We start from the raw sequence: 18,092 nt of genomic DNA, 5'->3' as shown, positions 1-18,092 counted from the left end.
TTTCTCATTGTTGCCAAGTGTTTACTTGTAAAATATCCATCTTTACCAGGTCAAAGCAAATTTACAGTTGGATACCTGGATGAATTTCAGGCTTTCTCCATCAGTAAATTCCCAGCTTTTCCTAGATCTCAGCTAATTCATTTTTCTGGTATTAATGACCTCTCAAAGGACTTTTTAATCTACTCTACAGTGCTCATCTTGCTGGATCCACCAGGGCTCTGTCTTTTACTCAAGAACACTTCTACACTTAAGACTGGAAGTCCTGTGCTTCCCCAACAACAAACATTTTATAGTAATTACATTTAGTTTCATCTTAAAAGATACACCCAATATGGGGCTTGAACCCACAACCCTGAGATTAAGGGTCTAATGTGCTACCACCTGAGCTAGTGACATCAATCAAGCCACTTTAGATTTCAGGCAACAGGACTCCTTGAAACTGCAAGTGACCTTTAGCTTCCGCCTTACATGTATGATCACAGTGTATACCTTCATTTTTTAAAAAAAAAAGGTATTTCCTAGTATACTCTGCTCCCTGCCATACATTCTTCAAATCGACCTTTATCCATTTACACACAACAGACGACAATGTGAGGTTATGTGTTTGTCTATTTGGAGACCACCTCCTACGCTAGCTTGATGAAACGCTGGCATCAAATGCATCAGCCAGACCGATGGTAACATAGGACTTATAATTTCCATGAAGGTGTATGACCAAGTGTTGAATGCCAGAGCTCAAAGACTTCAGCTCTTAAAGCGGCCACTTGAGGCTGGCTCCAAAAGCAAGTCAACCCCTATAAACTGTCCAACTTTGCACCAGAAAAAAGCACATTTCTAGTTGGGTACAATTAATAATTTTGGTCTCTTCAGCTACTTTTTTCCTTCATGACAACTCTAGTCATGGTAATTATTTCTTTTGGAGCATTTTAATACAATTATTTGACAAATGCTCAGTGTGTAATTGTACCAAGAAACCGTCATGGTGTTCTCGTATGCATATTTTAGTGGCAGCATGCTCTCAAAAAATATATCTAATTAGACTGTATATGTGTACATATATATATATATATATATATATATATATATATATATATATATTATGGAATGCCGTTTAGGAAATATTATATATATATATTAAAATGAGAGTCTGAATATATTGAATGAAACTTGAATATATTGAATGAAACTTGAATATATTGAATGAAAGTCTAAATATATGGAATGAAACTTGAATATATTTAATGAACTCTGAATATATTGAATGAAAGTCTGAATATATAGAATGAACTCTGAATATATTGAATGAACTCAGATTATATATAATGAAAGTCTGAATATATTGAACGAAACTTGAATATATTGAATGAAAGTCTGAATATATTGAATGAAAGTCTGAATATATTGAATGAAAACTGACGTCACGGAAGCTCTTGCGCCATCTAGTGTTTTCGTTACGTAAAGCACATTATGTCGCTACAAGAAATAGTCAATCTGCAGGGAATTTAGTGGCAGAAATCCTAAATAATGAGTAGCTAATTAACACCCCGTCAAATGCATGAACTGGCCAACATAATGCTAGCAGCAGTGTTCTTAATCATACTACTGATGAAGAGTTTTATTCAGTGAATCTCTCAGGTCAGACAGCTCCTGCTTATCAAGCTAACAATAAGCAGAACATGCCTTCCACATCCACATCTCAGATTCTAGACGGCGCCTGTTGTTGTGGAGGGTGCCTGTGCATGTTCTGCGTAATGTTAGCTTGCATGCAGGAGCTGTCTGATCTGAGAGGTTCGCTGCATTTGGTCTTCCACGATGAAACAGTGAAGATGAACTGCAGATTGACTCATAGTGCCGCTTCTTGTAGCGATATTATGCGCTTTACGTAACGAAAACACTAGATGGCGCTTCCGTGACCACAGCTTTCATTCAATATATTCAGACTTTCATTCAATATATTCAGACTTTCATTCAATATATTCAGAGTTCATTCTATATATTCAAGTTTCATTCCATATATTCAGACTTTCATTCAATATATTCAGACTTTCATTCAATATATTCAGAGTTCATTAAATATATTCAAGTTTCATTCCATATATTCAGACTTTCATTCAATATATTCAAGTTTCATTCCATATATTCAGACTTTCATTCAATATATTCAGAGTTCATTAAATATATTCAAGTTTCATTCCATATATTCAGACTTTCATTCAATATATTCAAGTTTCATTCAATATATTCAGACTCTCATTTTAATATATATATATAATATTTCCTAAACGGCATTCCATAATATGTATATATATATATATATATATATATATATATATATATATATATATATATATATATATATATATATATATATATATATATATATATATATATATATATATATATATATATATATACATATATATATATATATATGTATCTTATATTAGAGTCCCTGTCTGTTTGCATATGCTGGTCCTCTTTCCAGTTCATTAAAGCAGGGACTTCACTCAGCCCCTTAGGCTTCACTCATCTTTTAAATAAAAGATCTTTTAAATCTTTTAAATTCCTTGGGTATGGAGAGACAGATGTTTTTTTTCCCTTACTGTAAAGTCCTACAAGTTCTGTCATAAGACACCTACACCCAACATGGGGCTCAAAGCTACAACCCTGAGATTAAAAATCTCATACTCTACTGACTGAGCTAGCTGGGCCACCCACAGTGTCTCTTGTGACGTGACTCAAACCACTTCATCAGATTTCATGCAATAGAACTGAATCTTCAAGTGACCTTTGCCTTCCACTTTACATGTGTGCGCACAGCGCACGTCTTCATTTGCCTTTTGAAATGCATTTTGGGGCAACTGTGGCTCATCAGGTAGAGCAGGCCATCTACCAACTGGGAGGTCAATGGTTTAATCCCCGGCCCTCCAGTCTGCATGTTGAAGTATCCTCTGGCGAGACGCTGAACCCTGAGTTGCCCCCCCGAAGAACCTTGAGTGCTCAAATAGAGTGTAAAACCACTATATAAGTTCCACTCCACTCTAGCACATTCTGCTCACTGCAAGACATGCTTCACATGGACTGTTATCCAACATTCCCACACAACAGAAGACAAAATTAGGTTGTGTGTTTGTCTAACTGGAGACCGCATTCAAGCTGGTGTCCTTAGTTGGGTTTCTAGAAATGTATCAGAAATGCATGATTTAATTATGATAATTAGACTCATAATTCCTGCTCAAGAACATTTATCATTTTATATTACATGGCAAATTGCCTTCCTGTGCATGTGTGTATCCTTGTTATTTTAAAAAGCTTAGGCTCCATCAATTTCCGTTAATCATCTGGCAATACCAATTAAAGAAATGCAAACACATATTTGCTAAAAGCTGTGTGTGTGTGTGTGTGTGTGTGTGTGTGTGTGTGTGTGTGTGTGTGTGTGTGTGTGTGTGTGTGTGTAGGGCTATGCATTAAAAAGAGTGGTGAATAAAAATCGCCAAATTACCATCCCCATCATCTGTTATCATGATTGTCATCATCATTCTCATTAGCATCATCATTATTACCATAGCTAGAATAATTCATTATCAACTGAAATGGTGTGAGAACATTCAGTGACGTGTGTGCTTGTGCGTCTGGTCGATCACTCAGCCAGCCACGGGGATCAATGCAGTCAAGTACCAGTCTGATGGATAACACTGCACGTAAAGATCCAGGCTCCACTCAAGGGTGTGTGAGCATTCGGTGTGTTTGCAGAGACTAGCGTTCTTTTGTGTATATAAATGACAGAGAGACAAACAGCCTATCTGTCTCGGTGTGTTTGTGCATCTGAAAGAGCGAGAGGAATGGACAGACTTGTCAGTGTTTTGTTTCAGTGTGTGTCTGTGTGAAACATTGATTACCACAGTGAGCAATCTGTGGCGGCTTGAACTAACAGACAGGCACAGAGCGAGCGAGCGAGTGTGTCCATTGACCACGCGTGGCCCATTAAGCAGCAATCAACCTTCCCTGTCCTGCTTAGCATTCCAGCAGGATGCCTGCCTGCCACAAAAGGAAAGGCATGACTATTGTGAATTTGGTCAAGTTTTGCAGAGGAACCAGAAGGCCTGCAGGGCAAAATAAAAGAATTAGACAGGAGCATGAATATCCACACAGTATGTGCAGAAAATGCAGATTCACATCTGTATTTTATAGGCTCATAAACAAGAATATAATATTTCAGCTGATTTAAAGTTGTATTCCAGCATTTTTTTATTGAACTGCCATAAATGTGAAGGACATAAAAGAAAGATTTAAAAACTGGAGGCTTTGAGGCTAATAAAGAACCAGGAAAATACTGGCAAAACCTAATACTGTTTTACCTGTTCAGCTAATATTCATCCACTATGTCCACTAATTAAGGATTCTTTGTCATATGTTAATTGTGACTTTATGCTCTCCTGCTGGTATAACCTTTCTTCTTCTTCGGCTGCTTCCTTTTGGGTTCATCACAGCTAACCATCTGGCTCTATCTCACTCTATCCCTAGCATCTTTCTCTGTCACACCAATCCTCTGCATGTCCTGCTTTACTACATCCATGAATCTTCTTTGTGGTCTTCCTCTCCATATTCCTTTGTCCAATATATCCACTACCCTCCTCTGCAAAGGTCCAAACCATCTCAGACTTGCCTCTCTAATTTTGTCTTCAAACTGCTCAACCTGAGCTGTCCCTCTGTTGTACTCATTGCCAATAAATCTTCAGCTGGTATAACCCGTAAAGTGGTAAATAAACTCCCTACTGGCTCTGCTGATCCACAGTGTGTGAAGAGGTGCACCCACGTGAACAAAGCTCCATTGCTCCTTCTTTGCTTCACAATCAGCAGTACAATACGGGTTGATAATTGTGCAGAAACCCTGCACTCCACTCTATCATTAGACCCACTCTGCTTTCAAAATCTATCTGCTTTCTGGAGTCTGCAGTTCAATCTACTTTACATTCTAGTGAGCCAAACACAGCACACCCAGATCTTTGCAAAGTGAAGTCAGTATATGGAGTTAGGTGTCAGGAAGGAAAATATGCAAACTGATTTGGTATCTTTTCATTGTGAACTGCCCATTGTCTCACAATTTTGATGGTGGAAGGCAAAGCTGAAGGTTTTCAGTCTTAAACTTAAACCATTTTCTTCATCCGCCAATGCTGCCACATTTTTAATTGCTTATTTAATTCAGGGTTGTAGGGGGGCTGAAGCCTATCCCGGCTGTCATAGGACAAAAGATGGGGCACACCCAGGGCAGGATGCCAGTCTATCTTAGGGTTTTTTTTTTTCAAGCTCTGGATAAACTCTTCTACATACAAGCAGCACAATGCATGAAATACTAAATTCAGCACCTGGTTAATAGTCTAGAACCTGATAATTGTATATATGTCTTAAGAGCTTACATAGGCGCTTTGGTGTAAACATCAAACTCCAAATATGATGGCTACAGACAGCATTATCATTATGTTATTATCATACTTATAAAGGCTCATTTACACCTGCTGTTTTCATCCTTGTGAATGGCCAAAACACCCAAAGTGATATCACAACTGCTGGTGTGAGCTGTGCTTTGGTATCCTTTTCAGTGCTGTGCACCTCTCAGTTTTTGCGACCTGATGCAGGTGGTGCATTTGGTGCTGTCATGTTGAAGACGTGAATGTTTGATCGTGTTGATTTTTAATAGACTTTCTCAAGAAAACTTTGAACAAAAAAATCTTTGCCCCTCGTCTTGAATTCTTCCACTTCTATACCAGCGCTGATGTGGAAACTTTGTCTGAGTGCTGACAGCTATTGTTAAGGAGGATACTGCAGTGAGTATGGCACACCCACAGCGCTTGTAATAAACAGTTGTGATGTCACAGTTAGTTCACAACACAACCAGGGTGGTGATCATAAACAAGGCAAAAGGCTTTTGGACAGTCCTAGTGCATTATTAGTGAATTGAAGATACATGGGAGTATGTCTGTGTTGATTTTCAGTCATCCAGGTCATAGTAGTCTCTGGAGCTTGAAAAAGGCGACTGGACTTCTTTCTGTTTCTTGAAGACGTTTCACCTCTCATCCGAAAGGCTTCTTCAGTTCTCAACCAAATGGTGGAGAGACCCAGGTATTTAAACCCCTGTGGGCGTAGTCCCCTGGAGGTGGTTATGACCCTCTATTGATCATGTGCGTGAACACATGTGCCCAGGTGTGAAGGGGGCGTGGGTCATATTTAATCAGTGGTTTCAGTTGAAACCAATTTAGGACTCCGCTCCATACATACAATACATGGGAGTATTAATTCATGAAAGCCTTTATTGTATTTGTTTGTATTACGGAGGATGGATGGAAGAAATATGTTAATGCGTTCTTCTCTGATTAACATATATGCAACATATCCTTGATCATCCTTAGTTTATATTTGAGGTAAAGAGAGAGCATATATCTCTGTCATTGTTTTCTATACTCTTTATAACTTGTGCACATGAATCTCAAACTAGCATGCCCAACCACAAGAAGATGAGCTACTGAAGTATGGATCTTTCAGTGATCTCCAGTTTTACCCGTTCTCTTCTCTTTCCCCTGATTTGTGCTTTTTCTGTTATGTCCCTTTCCAGAGCTGCATGTTTCTAATCTGAAGCTACTAGCCTCACCAACCTGCTGAGTGTTTATTGTTGTATTGTTTGTTGTCTCTCTGTGCTCTTCTTTTCTCTCTCCACTCTCCCCTTACCACAACTATTCGACACAGATGGCCATCATCCTTGAGCCTGCCTCTGTTGAAGTTTTCTTTTTGTTAAAGGAGAAGAGCGCCTTTCCTCTTTTCCAAACAACCTCCCTAACCCAAACCCCATGGACCCACATAGCCCTTTTATTATTTTCTATTTTTTTCCCCTTTTTTTTAAAAAAAAAAAACTTTCTTAAAGTCTTTCACAACTCCAGTAGGCACTCATGGTAATTGTTCATGTTCAGGGTCTTTGTTTCACTACTGATTAAAGCAGTGCACCTGCAGCTGTGGGATGTGAGATTGCAGCAAAAAGGGATCTGTTCACATGTAGTGCTACCAATGTGTACAAGTACACTAAAGTTTCTAACAAAAAGAAAGCTACTCATCATCATATTTTCTGAGGTAATTTGATCACTAAATCGGCTGACCTAAGGCATATAAAATGCTTTAAACATAAAATGAGCTAAAACTCAATTACTATGGCATAATTCAATTCATGTGAATTATCCTTTGACTTATCATTTGCTAGTTCTACTAATGTAAGTGCTGCACACTCACAATGATGAAACTGAACTTGATCTTTTAATTTTACTTAATTTTTTGAGCCAATTAGTTTGCTTACTTTGTCTGCATGCATTATCAGATTTCATAGTGAAGATCTCATGTTCTGACCTGCTAAAATTCCTCATCAATAATAAATAAATTAATTTCATAGTACGTCTACATTAAAAGGCGTCCACTGCTGTCATCACTGTTAAAAACATGATATAGTCTAGTTTACTGGAAACTTGAGACCTGTGAGTTTAAATCCTGTGACATTACTTTGAGCTTCACTCGAAGACTTTATTCTCTTAAGGTTTCAGTCAGACAAGCCTAAAGAACGATTGGCAGAAGAATGTGTATTTTCCCACTGGCAAATGATCACTGGCTGTTGCTGGTGAAATTGGTCATGAAGAGGGCGCTACACCAAAAACCTCGTCAGTTACTTTGGTTGCTGGCAGACACCAACTTGTCTGCCAACTATTTGCTGAGTGGCAGTGAAACTTGAAATAGTGTGATGCAAATGGACTGACTCAAAGTAAAAGTTGTACCTTACTGCTGTAACCAACACCTTTCAAAAGGTACAACTTTTAGTGTGAAGGCAAATGCTCTCCTTTTCCAGTGTATCACCAAAGTGAGTATACCCCTCACATGTATATATTTAAGTATATCTTTTCATGGAACAACACTGACAAAATGACACTTTGACACAATGAAAAGTAGTCTGTGTGCAGCTTATATAACAGTCTTCATGGAGAGCAAAAATTCGTCTTTTAAGATCCTCAGAGAATTCTTTGCCATGTTGGAACTTTCAGTGACCAGTATGAGAAAGTGTGAGAGCTGTACTACAAAACTGAACACACCTGCTCCCTGTGCACACCTGAGACCTAGTAACACTAATGAGTCACATGACATTTTGGAGGGGAAATGACAAGCAGTTCTCAATTTGGACATTTACAGGTGTAGTCTCTTAGGGGTGTAATCACTTTTGTTGCTGCTGGTTTAGACATTAATGGCTGTATATTGAGTTATTTTGAGGGAAGAATAAATTTACACTGTTATATAAGCTGCACACAGACTACTTTTCATTGTGTTAAAGTGTCATTTTGTCAGTGTTGTCCCATGAAAAGATATACTTAAATATCTGCAGAAATGTGAGGGGTGTACTCACTTTTGTGATACATTGTCCCTTTTGCTGCAAATTGGCATTGTTTCACTACCGATTAGTGAGTGGCTGCAATTGTTTGCAGACAATGTGGCATCTTCCATGCAAGCTAGTGGACACCAACCAGTGTAATCTGTTAATGACCAAAGCAATCAAAAGCATGTTTCTGATATAGCAATGTATACCTCTTTGCCACCAATTTCACACTAGTGATTGCCAGCAAACTCCAGCAACCACTTACCAAATTGGTTGGGGAATGCAAATTTTCCCTACGGGGTGGAAAAGGAGTATGGGGATGTCACTGACCACTCTATCGACCTGTGTGAATGCGGCATTAGCAATTGATTTCACAGAGACTGCCAATAACCACTGTGGTCACAACCACTTCCAAGTGGTCTGGGCTTAAACAAAGATGGAAGGGAGCTAAAATATCTTGCTTTAGAGCGACTGCGTGGCAGTGGTGCAGTGGGTAGGTGCTCGCCATGCAGCTGGAAGGTTGCAGGTTTGAGCCCCTGTCCCTGCGTTGTGTCCTGGGCAAGACACTTAAACCACATTGCCTAACGGTAGCGCTGGTCTCTGGCGGTCTCTGACCGCAGATGCTCGTCTCTGGATGAGTGATCTGGTCGTTGTGTGCCTTGTGCACACAATGACAATGAGTTGAATCTAACATCTAATAAACTGAAGGGCTGCACCAAAGCTCAGTGATTAAAAAAAAGGACGATCTTAAAGTATAAATCATGCAAAGACAGTCCAGTAGAGTCTAATGATAAAAAAGATGGGTCTTGAAATAAGCTGAATAGCTCCCCTATAAAAAGCTACCGTATTTTTCGGACTATAAGCCGCTACTTTTTTCCCACGTTTTGAACCATGCGGCTTATAGCCCGGTGCGGCGTTTCTGTGGATTTTTCTTTAACCACCAGGGGGCTCTTTAGCAGGATATGAATCATGGGACGTCAAAGTTGGAAATCAAAGAAGAAAGCGCCAACAAGTGCTAGCAGCAGGCACAAAAGAGATTTTTTTCAAACTCCCTCATCATGGAAACCACAAAAAGAACTTCCTATGATGCCGCTTTTAAGTTGAGGGCTATCGACCTGGCACTACAGGAGGGAAATAGAGCCGCTGCACGTAAGCTCGGCGTGAACGAATCAATGGTGAATTGACTTGTTATAACTCAAATTTGGGGTTGTCTGTCCCCCTCTGCTGAGTGCCGAGTAATTGTGGAAAACCGAGAGCGGCGGAGATACCAGCGGCTTATAGCCCGGTGCGGCTTATATATGTACGTTTCCAGTTTTTTCCAAAAAATTTGTAGGTGCGGCTTATAGTATGGTGCGCTCTATAGTCCGGAAAATACGGTATATAGTTTAATCATTTATTCATTTTAGTTAAAAACAAAACAAATTTCAATACAAAAAACAAATCTCATAAAATGAAAGGAAGCAGATAGAAGAAAAAATCTTATAATCTCTGCCCCTATTTAACAAAAAAATATATGCATACACACATATACAAATTTCACACCCTTATTAATAACCAAACAAAAAAAACTTCAACCACTCAAATAATAGCCTGTATAAATACATGTTATATAGTTTTATATCTCATCAACAGATTTACTTTTAACATTCTACCAAATAATTTAATCGAATCAGCATTTTTGTTATCACTAGCCAAATTGTTCCACAACCTTATTCCTTGAACAGTGGTACATCTCTCTTTCAAACTTGTTCGGATTTTAGGTTTTACAAACATTTCAAATCCCTTTAGATTATAAATATTTTCTCTCTTAATAAAATTAGATTGAATATTCAAAGGTAATACATTTTTGTGTGCCCTATACATAATCAACAAAATCTTATAATCAACCAACTCATAAAACTTCAATAATCCCAATTGATCAAATAATATATTTGATGGGTGACTATAATGTTTTTTGGCAATAATTCTTATAGCTCTTTTTTGCAAAATAAAAATAGAATTTGTAGATGTTTTACATGCCTTCCCCCAAACTTCAACACAATAAATCAAATGTGGAACAATTATAGCATTATACAATATAAACAGTGCTTTTTCATTAAATAACTCCTTTACCCTATATAGTACTGCAAAAGACCTTGCCATTTTTGTTCTTAAGTAATTAATATGAGACTTCCAGGTCAGGTTTTCATCAATAATAACACCCAAAAACTTCACCTCACTGACTCTGCAAATCTCAACACCATCAACTCTAAATGAAACATCCACCGTTCTTTTTCTATTACTGAATATCATGTAATTTGTTTTATCCAAATTTAGCGATAATTTATTACGCTTAAACCAAGTTTGTATTTTTGCAAATTCTGTTTGCATCATTCCCAACATTCGCTCTAAGTCTTTGCCCAAGCAAAAAAATGTGGTATCGTCAGCAAACAAAACACACCCAAACAATCCTGACACATTTACCAAATCATTTATGTATAAAAGAAACAACTTTGGTCCAAGAACAGAACCCTGTGGGACTCCACATGTAATATCACCAAATGTAGATCTTACGTCATTTATTTGAACAAATTGTTTCCTGTTGGTACGATAACTGGATACCCACTGTAATACTGGACCTCTCATACCATATTTATTCAATTTCTCAAGAAGAATGCTATGATCAATAGTATCAAAAGCTTTTTTTAAATCAACAAAAACACTAACACAATATTGTCTTTGATCAATAGCTGTTGATATTTGTTCTATCAAATCCATAAGTGCCATCGATGTTGAGTTGTTAGCTCTAAAGCCATATTGATTTTTACTCAAAAAATTTTGTTTATCAATGAATTGATCCAATCTTGTAACAAACAATTTTTCCAAAATTTTCGAGAACTGAGGCAACAGGGAAATAGGTCTGTAGTTAGTAAACATAAATTTGTCACCACTCTTATAAAGAGGAATTACTTTCGCTACTTTCATGCTGTCAGGAAAAATCCCTGTCGAAAAAGACAAGTTACAAATATATGTGAACGGCTCAATAACATAACCCATTATTTCCTTCACAAACGTCATATCCATGTCCATCCAGTCTTTAGATTTTTTATCAGCAAAATTTTTTACCACATTCATTATTTCTTCTTTATCAGGTCCATCAAGAAAAAAATTGTTGGTACAACCCATCACCTTATCAGTCACACTGTCATTTACATTTGGTATCTTGGCAGCAAGACTTGGGCCAACATTCACAAAATAATTATTAAATTCATTTACAATTTCATTCTGCTTGTAAATTTCATGATCATCCTTAACTAAATATTGTGAAACACCAAATTTTGTTTTATTTTTCAAAACACCATTCATTACTCGCCATGTCGCTTTCATGTCATTTTTACTTTTATCTAAAAAATCACTGTAATGTTTCTTTTTATGCTTTCTGATAATCCATACCAATTTATTTTTGTACTTCTTGTATTTCTCTTCTGATTCTTTTGTTCTCAACTTCAAGAAACAAGAGTACAAGTAATTCTTTTTTTTACAAGCATTTCTCAGTCCTTTTGTCATCCATGGTTTATCAATAGTATTTGTCTTATTGTAATTGTTTTGCACACAGTTCTTTTTGAACAAAGTTCCTAAAATATTCATGAAAACGTCATAAGCTCTGTTTACATCATTGACATACACCTCTGTCCAATTTTGTTTTCCTAAATCATCCTTTAATTTATCCAAAACTTTTTTTGAAGTATTTGTTGTTTTTTTCTTAATTCTAACTACTTTTGTACTATATTGATCATTTTTGTAAATCATAAATACTGGTAAATGATCACTTACATCAGTCATCAAAATACCACCCATTAGTTCTCCATTTGTTATATTTGTGAAAATATTGTCAGTTGTTGTAGCGCTATGTGTTATGATTCTTGCTTTTTAGTGCACAGCATCCCTGAAAATGTTGCCATCATAAAATGCCCTCAGGTTTCTCAGACTATTGAATGGATGAATCAAAATGCTTTTAAATATGGCTCCATATTAGGGATGCGCTGATCCGATATTCAGTATCGGTATCGGTCTAATCCTGACCTAAATTAATGGATCATATGGATATCGGAAAGGAACAAAAAATGCAAGCCGATCCGATCCGACCCACATTAGCTGCATTACAAGTCGCGGTCATCGTCTTCTTCTTGTGGGTTTGCGGTTGACCAAACCAGCTTAGAGCTGCATTACCGCCACCTACTGTAATGGAGGCGGGATCAGAGGTTTAAAAAACCCCTCAGATTCTAAAAAGTTCTCCATCGCTGCGACGGATTCCCTTTAACATGGTGGATTATTGCTGACATGTTTTTCCACGCCTCCACCGCTCTCTACCGTGTTTGTGTGTTGTGCTCGCTGTGCTGAGAATTTCAGCTGTAATTTTTTTCCTCTACTTCAGCTCCCAGTTTAATCGCAGTTTGCTAGCAAGTGCAGCTATTAGCGCTAGCGATCGTTCGGCACCGGAAGGACCCCTTCCCCGTCAAAATATTTTTTGCTCTTTAATCCCTGATTAGTGACTAAATCTTGACCTGCAGCAGAAACGTATTTAGGAGAATGCTTGTGAATACAAAGCATTACAACATTACGCTCACACAGCCCCCAGTTTTTCAACATAAACACTGATGACACAGCAGCAGTCAGCTGTTTTGCGCGCAGTCTGGACAAGTGCAAAGAGGTAGAGCCGGTGACGTGAGCTCAGGTGGAGCGGAAAGAAATGTTTTTCTAGCATCCTAAAGAAGCTTTTCCCCCTGTAAGCACCATTAAACCTTTACTGGGGAAACAGCTGGAGGTCCTTCATCAACCACCTGATCAGTGAGTGAAGAAAAGAGAACTTTGTAGCTGCTCCATCCACCCTGTTTGTTTCACACAGGGAAAAACTGCAGTACGGATGTTAAAATATGCAGATGAACTGTTAATACGAAAAAAGTATTTCTTATCCAGTTACTTGGATAATCGATGGAATAATCGATAGAATTCCCGATTACTAAAATAATTGATAGTTGTAGCCCTAATGAAATTTGCAACATGCCATAAGCCAATGCATCACCTTCTCACATGGGAGCAGCAGGATTCAGGTGACAGAGCGATTGTTGTAAGTAAAATTTATTTATATAACGTTTTCACAGACAAAATGTCACAAAGCGCTGTACAATAATTAAAACACAATATCAAAAAAACAAACAAAACAAAACATATAAAACACCATGTTAAAAACATATTAACATTACCATATTAAAAGAATAAAAATAAAACAGAAAAGTTTTCAACGGCTTTTTAAAAGATGCCACAGAGTCAGCTAAATGGAGCTGGAGTAGTAAACAGTTCCAGAGCTTTGGCGCCACTGCCTAAAAAAGCTCTGTCCCCCCTGGTCCTAAGTCTTGTACGTGGGACAACGAAAAGATTTTAATTTTGTTGTATGAGAGACTATTGACTTGTATTCAGGCATTTAAAAACAATAGTTTTTTTTTTTTAAAGATCGGATTTGTATTGGTATCGGCAGATATCCAAATGTAAAATATCGATATCGGTATCGGACATAAAAAAGTGGTATCGTGCCATCCCTACTCCATATGACTGTATATGTCCTTCTTGAAAAAACAACCACACAGGTCATTTCTGCTGGCACGTTTTACAACCAACATCTATATTTTAAAATAAAAGTAAAAAGTAAAAATAAAACTTTCCAAGCATGAAAGTTTGGAGGACATGTTGGATTGCAGATATGACATCAACCAAAAAAATGCAGATAAATTTATCACAAAGTGCTAAGATTTCTTTGTGATAAATTTATCAGTTTTCTTTGTCACTGCTCACATCACTGACTTCCAAGTGCTAAGAGTTCTTGGAAGTCAGTGATGTGACTACTGACAAAGAAAACTGTCACTGAAAACTGCAAAGGTCACCATCTGTTTGTCTACATCACTGAAACAGATTTTCTCACTGACTCTCAGCTCTGTGATAGTCTCTGTGATGGTGACATTTACAGGTACAAAGTAGGAAATATACCTCCCCTCTGAGGTGTTCATGTAGAGAGCTGGCTGAAATGTTAGAAGACTATCTTTAATCTAATAGTTTCACACACACTTGGAGAAGAAATGCTGCGCATATCCTCTTACGCTAATGTGGGCGTTCATGCAGAATCCTGGCACAGACACTGTAAGCAAGAGCAGCAGTCAAAAGCTGGTATGAAACTGCAATTATTAAGCTGGCATCCTCTTGCTTTTGAATCACTTGCAAAACAACGGTGTGCAGTGTCTGAGAAGCAATAATCCTTTCAATAACTGCATGGATTTCATTTTCTTTTAATGACGATGGGGCGTATGTCACAGTGTGTTGGCAACAGCTGGTGAGTAGGTAGGTGCTTGAGATCAGGTGCAGATTGTCTAAAAATTGGGTGAGATTTATAGGCACGAATATGCCTTTTTATGATCAAAGAGGGGCTGTAAAGAAAAGAATCAATAATTACAAGCACTTACGGAAAGTGAATCATTTATTTTGCTACTCTTTTAAAGATGTGCAAGTAATGTACAAGTTATTATGTGCGATGGAAATTGAGAATGAGGGACATATTTTATGAAATTACAGAAACAGAAAACTATTATTTTAATATTTAAATGGTCAGTTTCTCCTCAGTTTAAATACCAGTTTACTCACTAAGTGGTATCTAGTCAAGCATATAGTTTATTTCTTCAGTTGAAATTAAAAATATTTTGCAAGCTAAAAGACACTATTAGAGACTAGAGAGACAATCATCCTGAGGAGACAAAACCAATGACAAAAAACATTTATTGAGGACCTTTTTCTTTTATGGCAAAAATAAATCTGAAATTTGTATTTGTTCACATTTTTGTTAAAAAAATAAAAACTGTATTATCATTAGAAATTCAACACTTTTCTTATGCAGAGCCTTATGCTGCAGTCACACTAGGGAAAACAGCAATAGGAGACTGCAGGATTACTAAAATTATTGCAACTGTGGGCAATGAACCTTTTTGACATGGTTGCTTCGAAGACAGGGACCAGGTCTGCAACCATTTGCAGTCAGTGGCTGTCTTCAAAGCATCTTTGGTGCGTCAAGATGGCAATAAAAAAGCAAGAAGGCAGAGTCAGACTGTGATTGAATGAGGTCAAGTTGGCATTTACATGCAATCTGTTTGGGATAATGCAGTGATAACAGTGTAGTAACTGTAGTAGTAGTAACTGTGATAAACTGTCAAAAATTTCATCTTTTGCCATCTGTTGCAAATCTGTTGTCTTTTACATACACAGAAATTCACATTAACCATTTTTATTCAGAGTCCAGTCAAAACCTTAAAGATCTGAGAGAGAAATTTTGAAATTCCTCCCAAATAGTGATGGAGTTGCTGCAGGAGAGCAATTTAACTGCAAAACGACACAGGTGCTTGGCAACCTTGCTTTTACATAAAAATTTAACCAGAATAAAACCAGTTGGCAACCAGTTGAATAGAGTCTCCCCTTGCAAAGAAACGTGTTGCAGAGGAGTTGCACTACACGTAGACTGAGATTGATCGCAATGTGTTAGCAAATATTTGCAAACCTTCACCAATCTGTCTGACTGCAATTACACTTGGCTACAGGTGGCTTCCTGCCGAAGGTATATCTCCTTGCGATATAGGTGAGGTTGAGGGTGTTCCATGCTTTGAGTTGGTCGCCACAACTAGTTGCAATCAGACACCAACTGCAAAAAAATTTCATGCAATCACCAGGCAACGACTAATTTTTCCTTGTCACAAAGAAGTTGCTGCCCTATTTTTATTCTAGCATGACTGAGCCATTCATGGCGTCTCCCACTTAAACTCCAGATCATCAAAAGACTCCTTGATGACCAAAAAACATCTTCACTTCAGAAGTTTTAACTGTTGTACCGGCACTGATAAAAAGATCCTCACATTCATCTTATTACAATGAGAAGACGTGGCAACAAAACAATGGAAACTATAAATATGCAGGCAGCAGCCAAAGTTCATAAAACAGGAAAGTAATGCCAATCAAAACTGGTGAGGCATCACTCATGATTTGGTTCTAGATACTTGCTAAGAAGGACCATTTGATAACTGTATAAATACCGACCAACCATTTTTTTTAAACCAAGCATTTTTAAAACTAAACCCAAAAATTAAAACTGCATTTTAGTGACTCATCGTCTGACAGATGCTCCTGCTCTAAGCTGAGGAGGTAGGTAGCATTGCTAATGGTAATGCTAATACCCCGATTTGGCCTGTTATATCACTAAACAGTATAGACACTGAATCACTTCCATTATTGTGACAGCTTTTTTTTGTAAGTACCAGAAATCATAGTACACAAACATGATGACAAACTCCTGAAACATTTTTAGAAAAGGCCTAAAATAAAAAAAAGGGAAAAAAATGTAACTATCAAAAACTAAAATGACAAAAAAAACAAACAAACAAACAAACAAAAAACAACACAGAGGACCACAGCTAAATCAGTTTTGAGTGTTAAACATAATGCTGCCTGGCTTTTCTTCTAGCAGTCCAATTTGGCAAAATTTAGTTCATGTTGCTCAGCATCTACTCCAAGGATTGGCACATTCTTACAATAACCAAATACTAGTATAATGTAAGTCCTGCAACAGGCTGGCGACCTCTACAGGGTGTACCCTGCCTCTCGCCCTATGTCAACAGGGATAGGCTCCACACCCCCCCACCCCCTGCAATCCTGAACAAGATAAGCGGAAGAGAATGGATGGATGGATGGAAGGATAGTATAATGCACATGAGATTGTGAAGTGACCTATAACATATGGATTTTATTTATTTTATTTCCCAAAGTGTCTTCACCACTTCTTAGTAAAGCATATAAGAAAAAAAAAACAAACCAACTCTTGTTCACTGATGCATTAAAGCTGTTTAAGACAGACTAGTAAGGTGTTATCACACACACCCTTGAACTATAGTAAGTATAAATACATTATTGACCAATAAACACTGAGCAGTGAAGAGTTATCAGTAAGTGTTTGATGTCATTTTTGGGTAGTGTTGACTTACCGTAGAGGATGTTGATGAGGGAGATCGGCATGACCAGGATCCCTACGAGCATGTCTGCCACAGCCAGTGACCTCAGAAAAAAGTTGGTGGCATTCTGGAGCTTCTTTTCCAGCGACACTGCGAGGATCACCAGAATGTTTCCGCCAATCGTCAGCGCGATGATAATGAGTATGAGTAGTGCTGGCCAGTTCTTCTCTTTCATCCCCGCCCTGCTCACAGACTCCTGGGTTGTAGAATTATCTAAACTTAAACTAATGCCTGAAGCACCTCCACCTCCACTGCTGCTTCCAAGTCCTATGCCCCATGAGAGGGTTTGATTGAGATCCAAGGGGTTGTTGCTTGGCCAAGCCATCTGACCCGCGACCTCCAAGGATGATGTGGTAGTTCCGAACCCACCAAGAAGAGCCCTTGCTGGGCCACCCATTTCAGAGAAAAATGATTGGAGATGGGAAAGACTTTCTTAGTAAATCATCCTCTTTTAAAGCATACAGAAGAAGAAGATGCACTGAAAATTAAGGGACACTTCTATAAAGGACATCATCTAAGGGCTGATGTCATCCATGGGAGGGGAAGAAAATATGAAAGGGAGAAATCTGGGGGATGGTGAATGACAGGGAAGCGGGGAGAGGAGATAGGGAGGAAGTAGC

At 37.9% G+C, this 18,092-nt stretch overlaps 1 protein-coding gene across 1 annotated transcript in view; it reads right to left on the bottom strand.

The window, feature by feature from the left end:
• htr2cl1 (5-hydroxytryptamine (serotonin) receptor 2C, G protein-coupled-like 1) overlaps positions 1–17,869 on the bottom strand; it is a 47,546-nt gene extending 29,677 nt beyond the window's left edge. The window contains exon 1 of the mRNA XM_030753993.1: positions 17,446–17,869. Coding sequence (XP_030609853.1) covers positions 17,446–17,869 — 424 coding nt within the window. The remainder of the gene's footprint in view (positions 1–17,445) is intronic.
• Positions 17,870–18,092: the final 223 nt, after the last annotated feature.

The sequence above is a fragment of the Archocentrus centrarchus genome, chromosome 18, assembly GCF_007364275.1.
Source record: "Archocentrus centrarchus isolate MPI-CPG fArcCen1 chromosome 18, fArcCen1, whole genome shotgun sequence".
NCBI lineage: Eukaryota > Metazoa > Chordata > Actinopteri > Cichliformes > Cichlidae > Archocentrus > Archocentrus centrarchus.
Note: the sequence above shows the minus strand (reverse complement) of the source record. Positions and strands in the feature narration are given on the sequence as shown.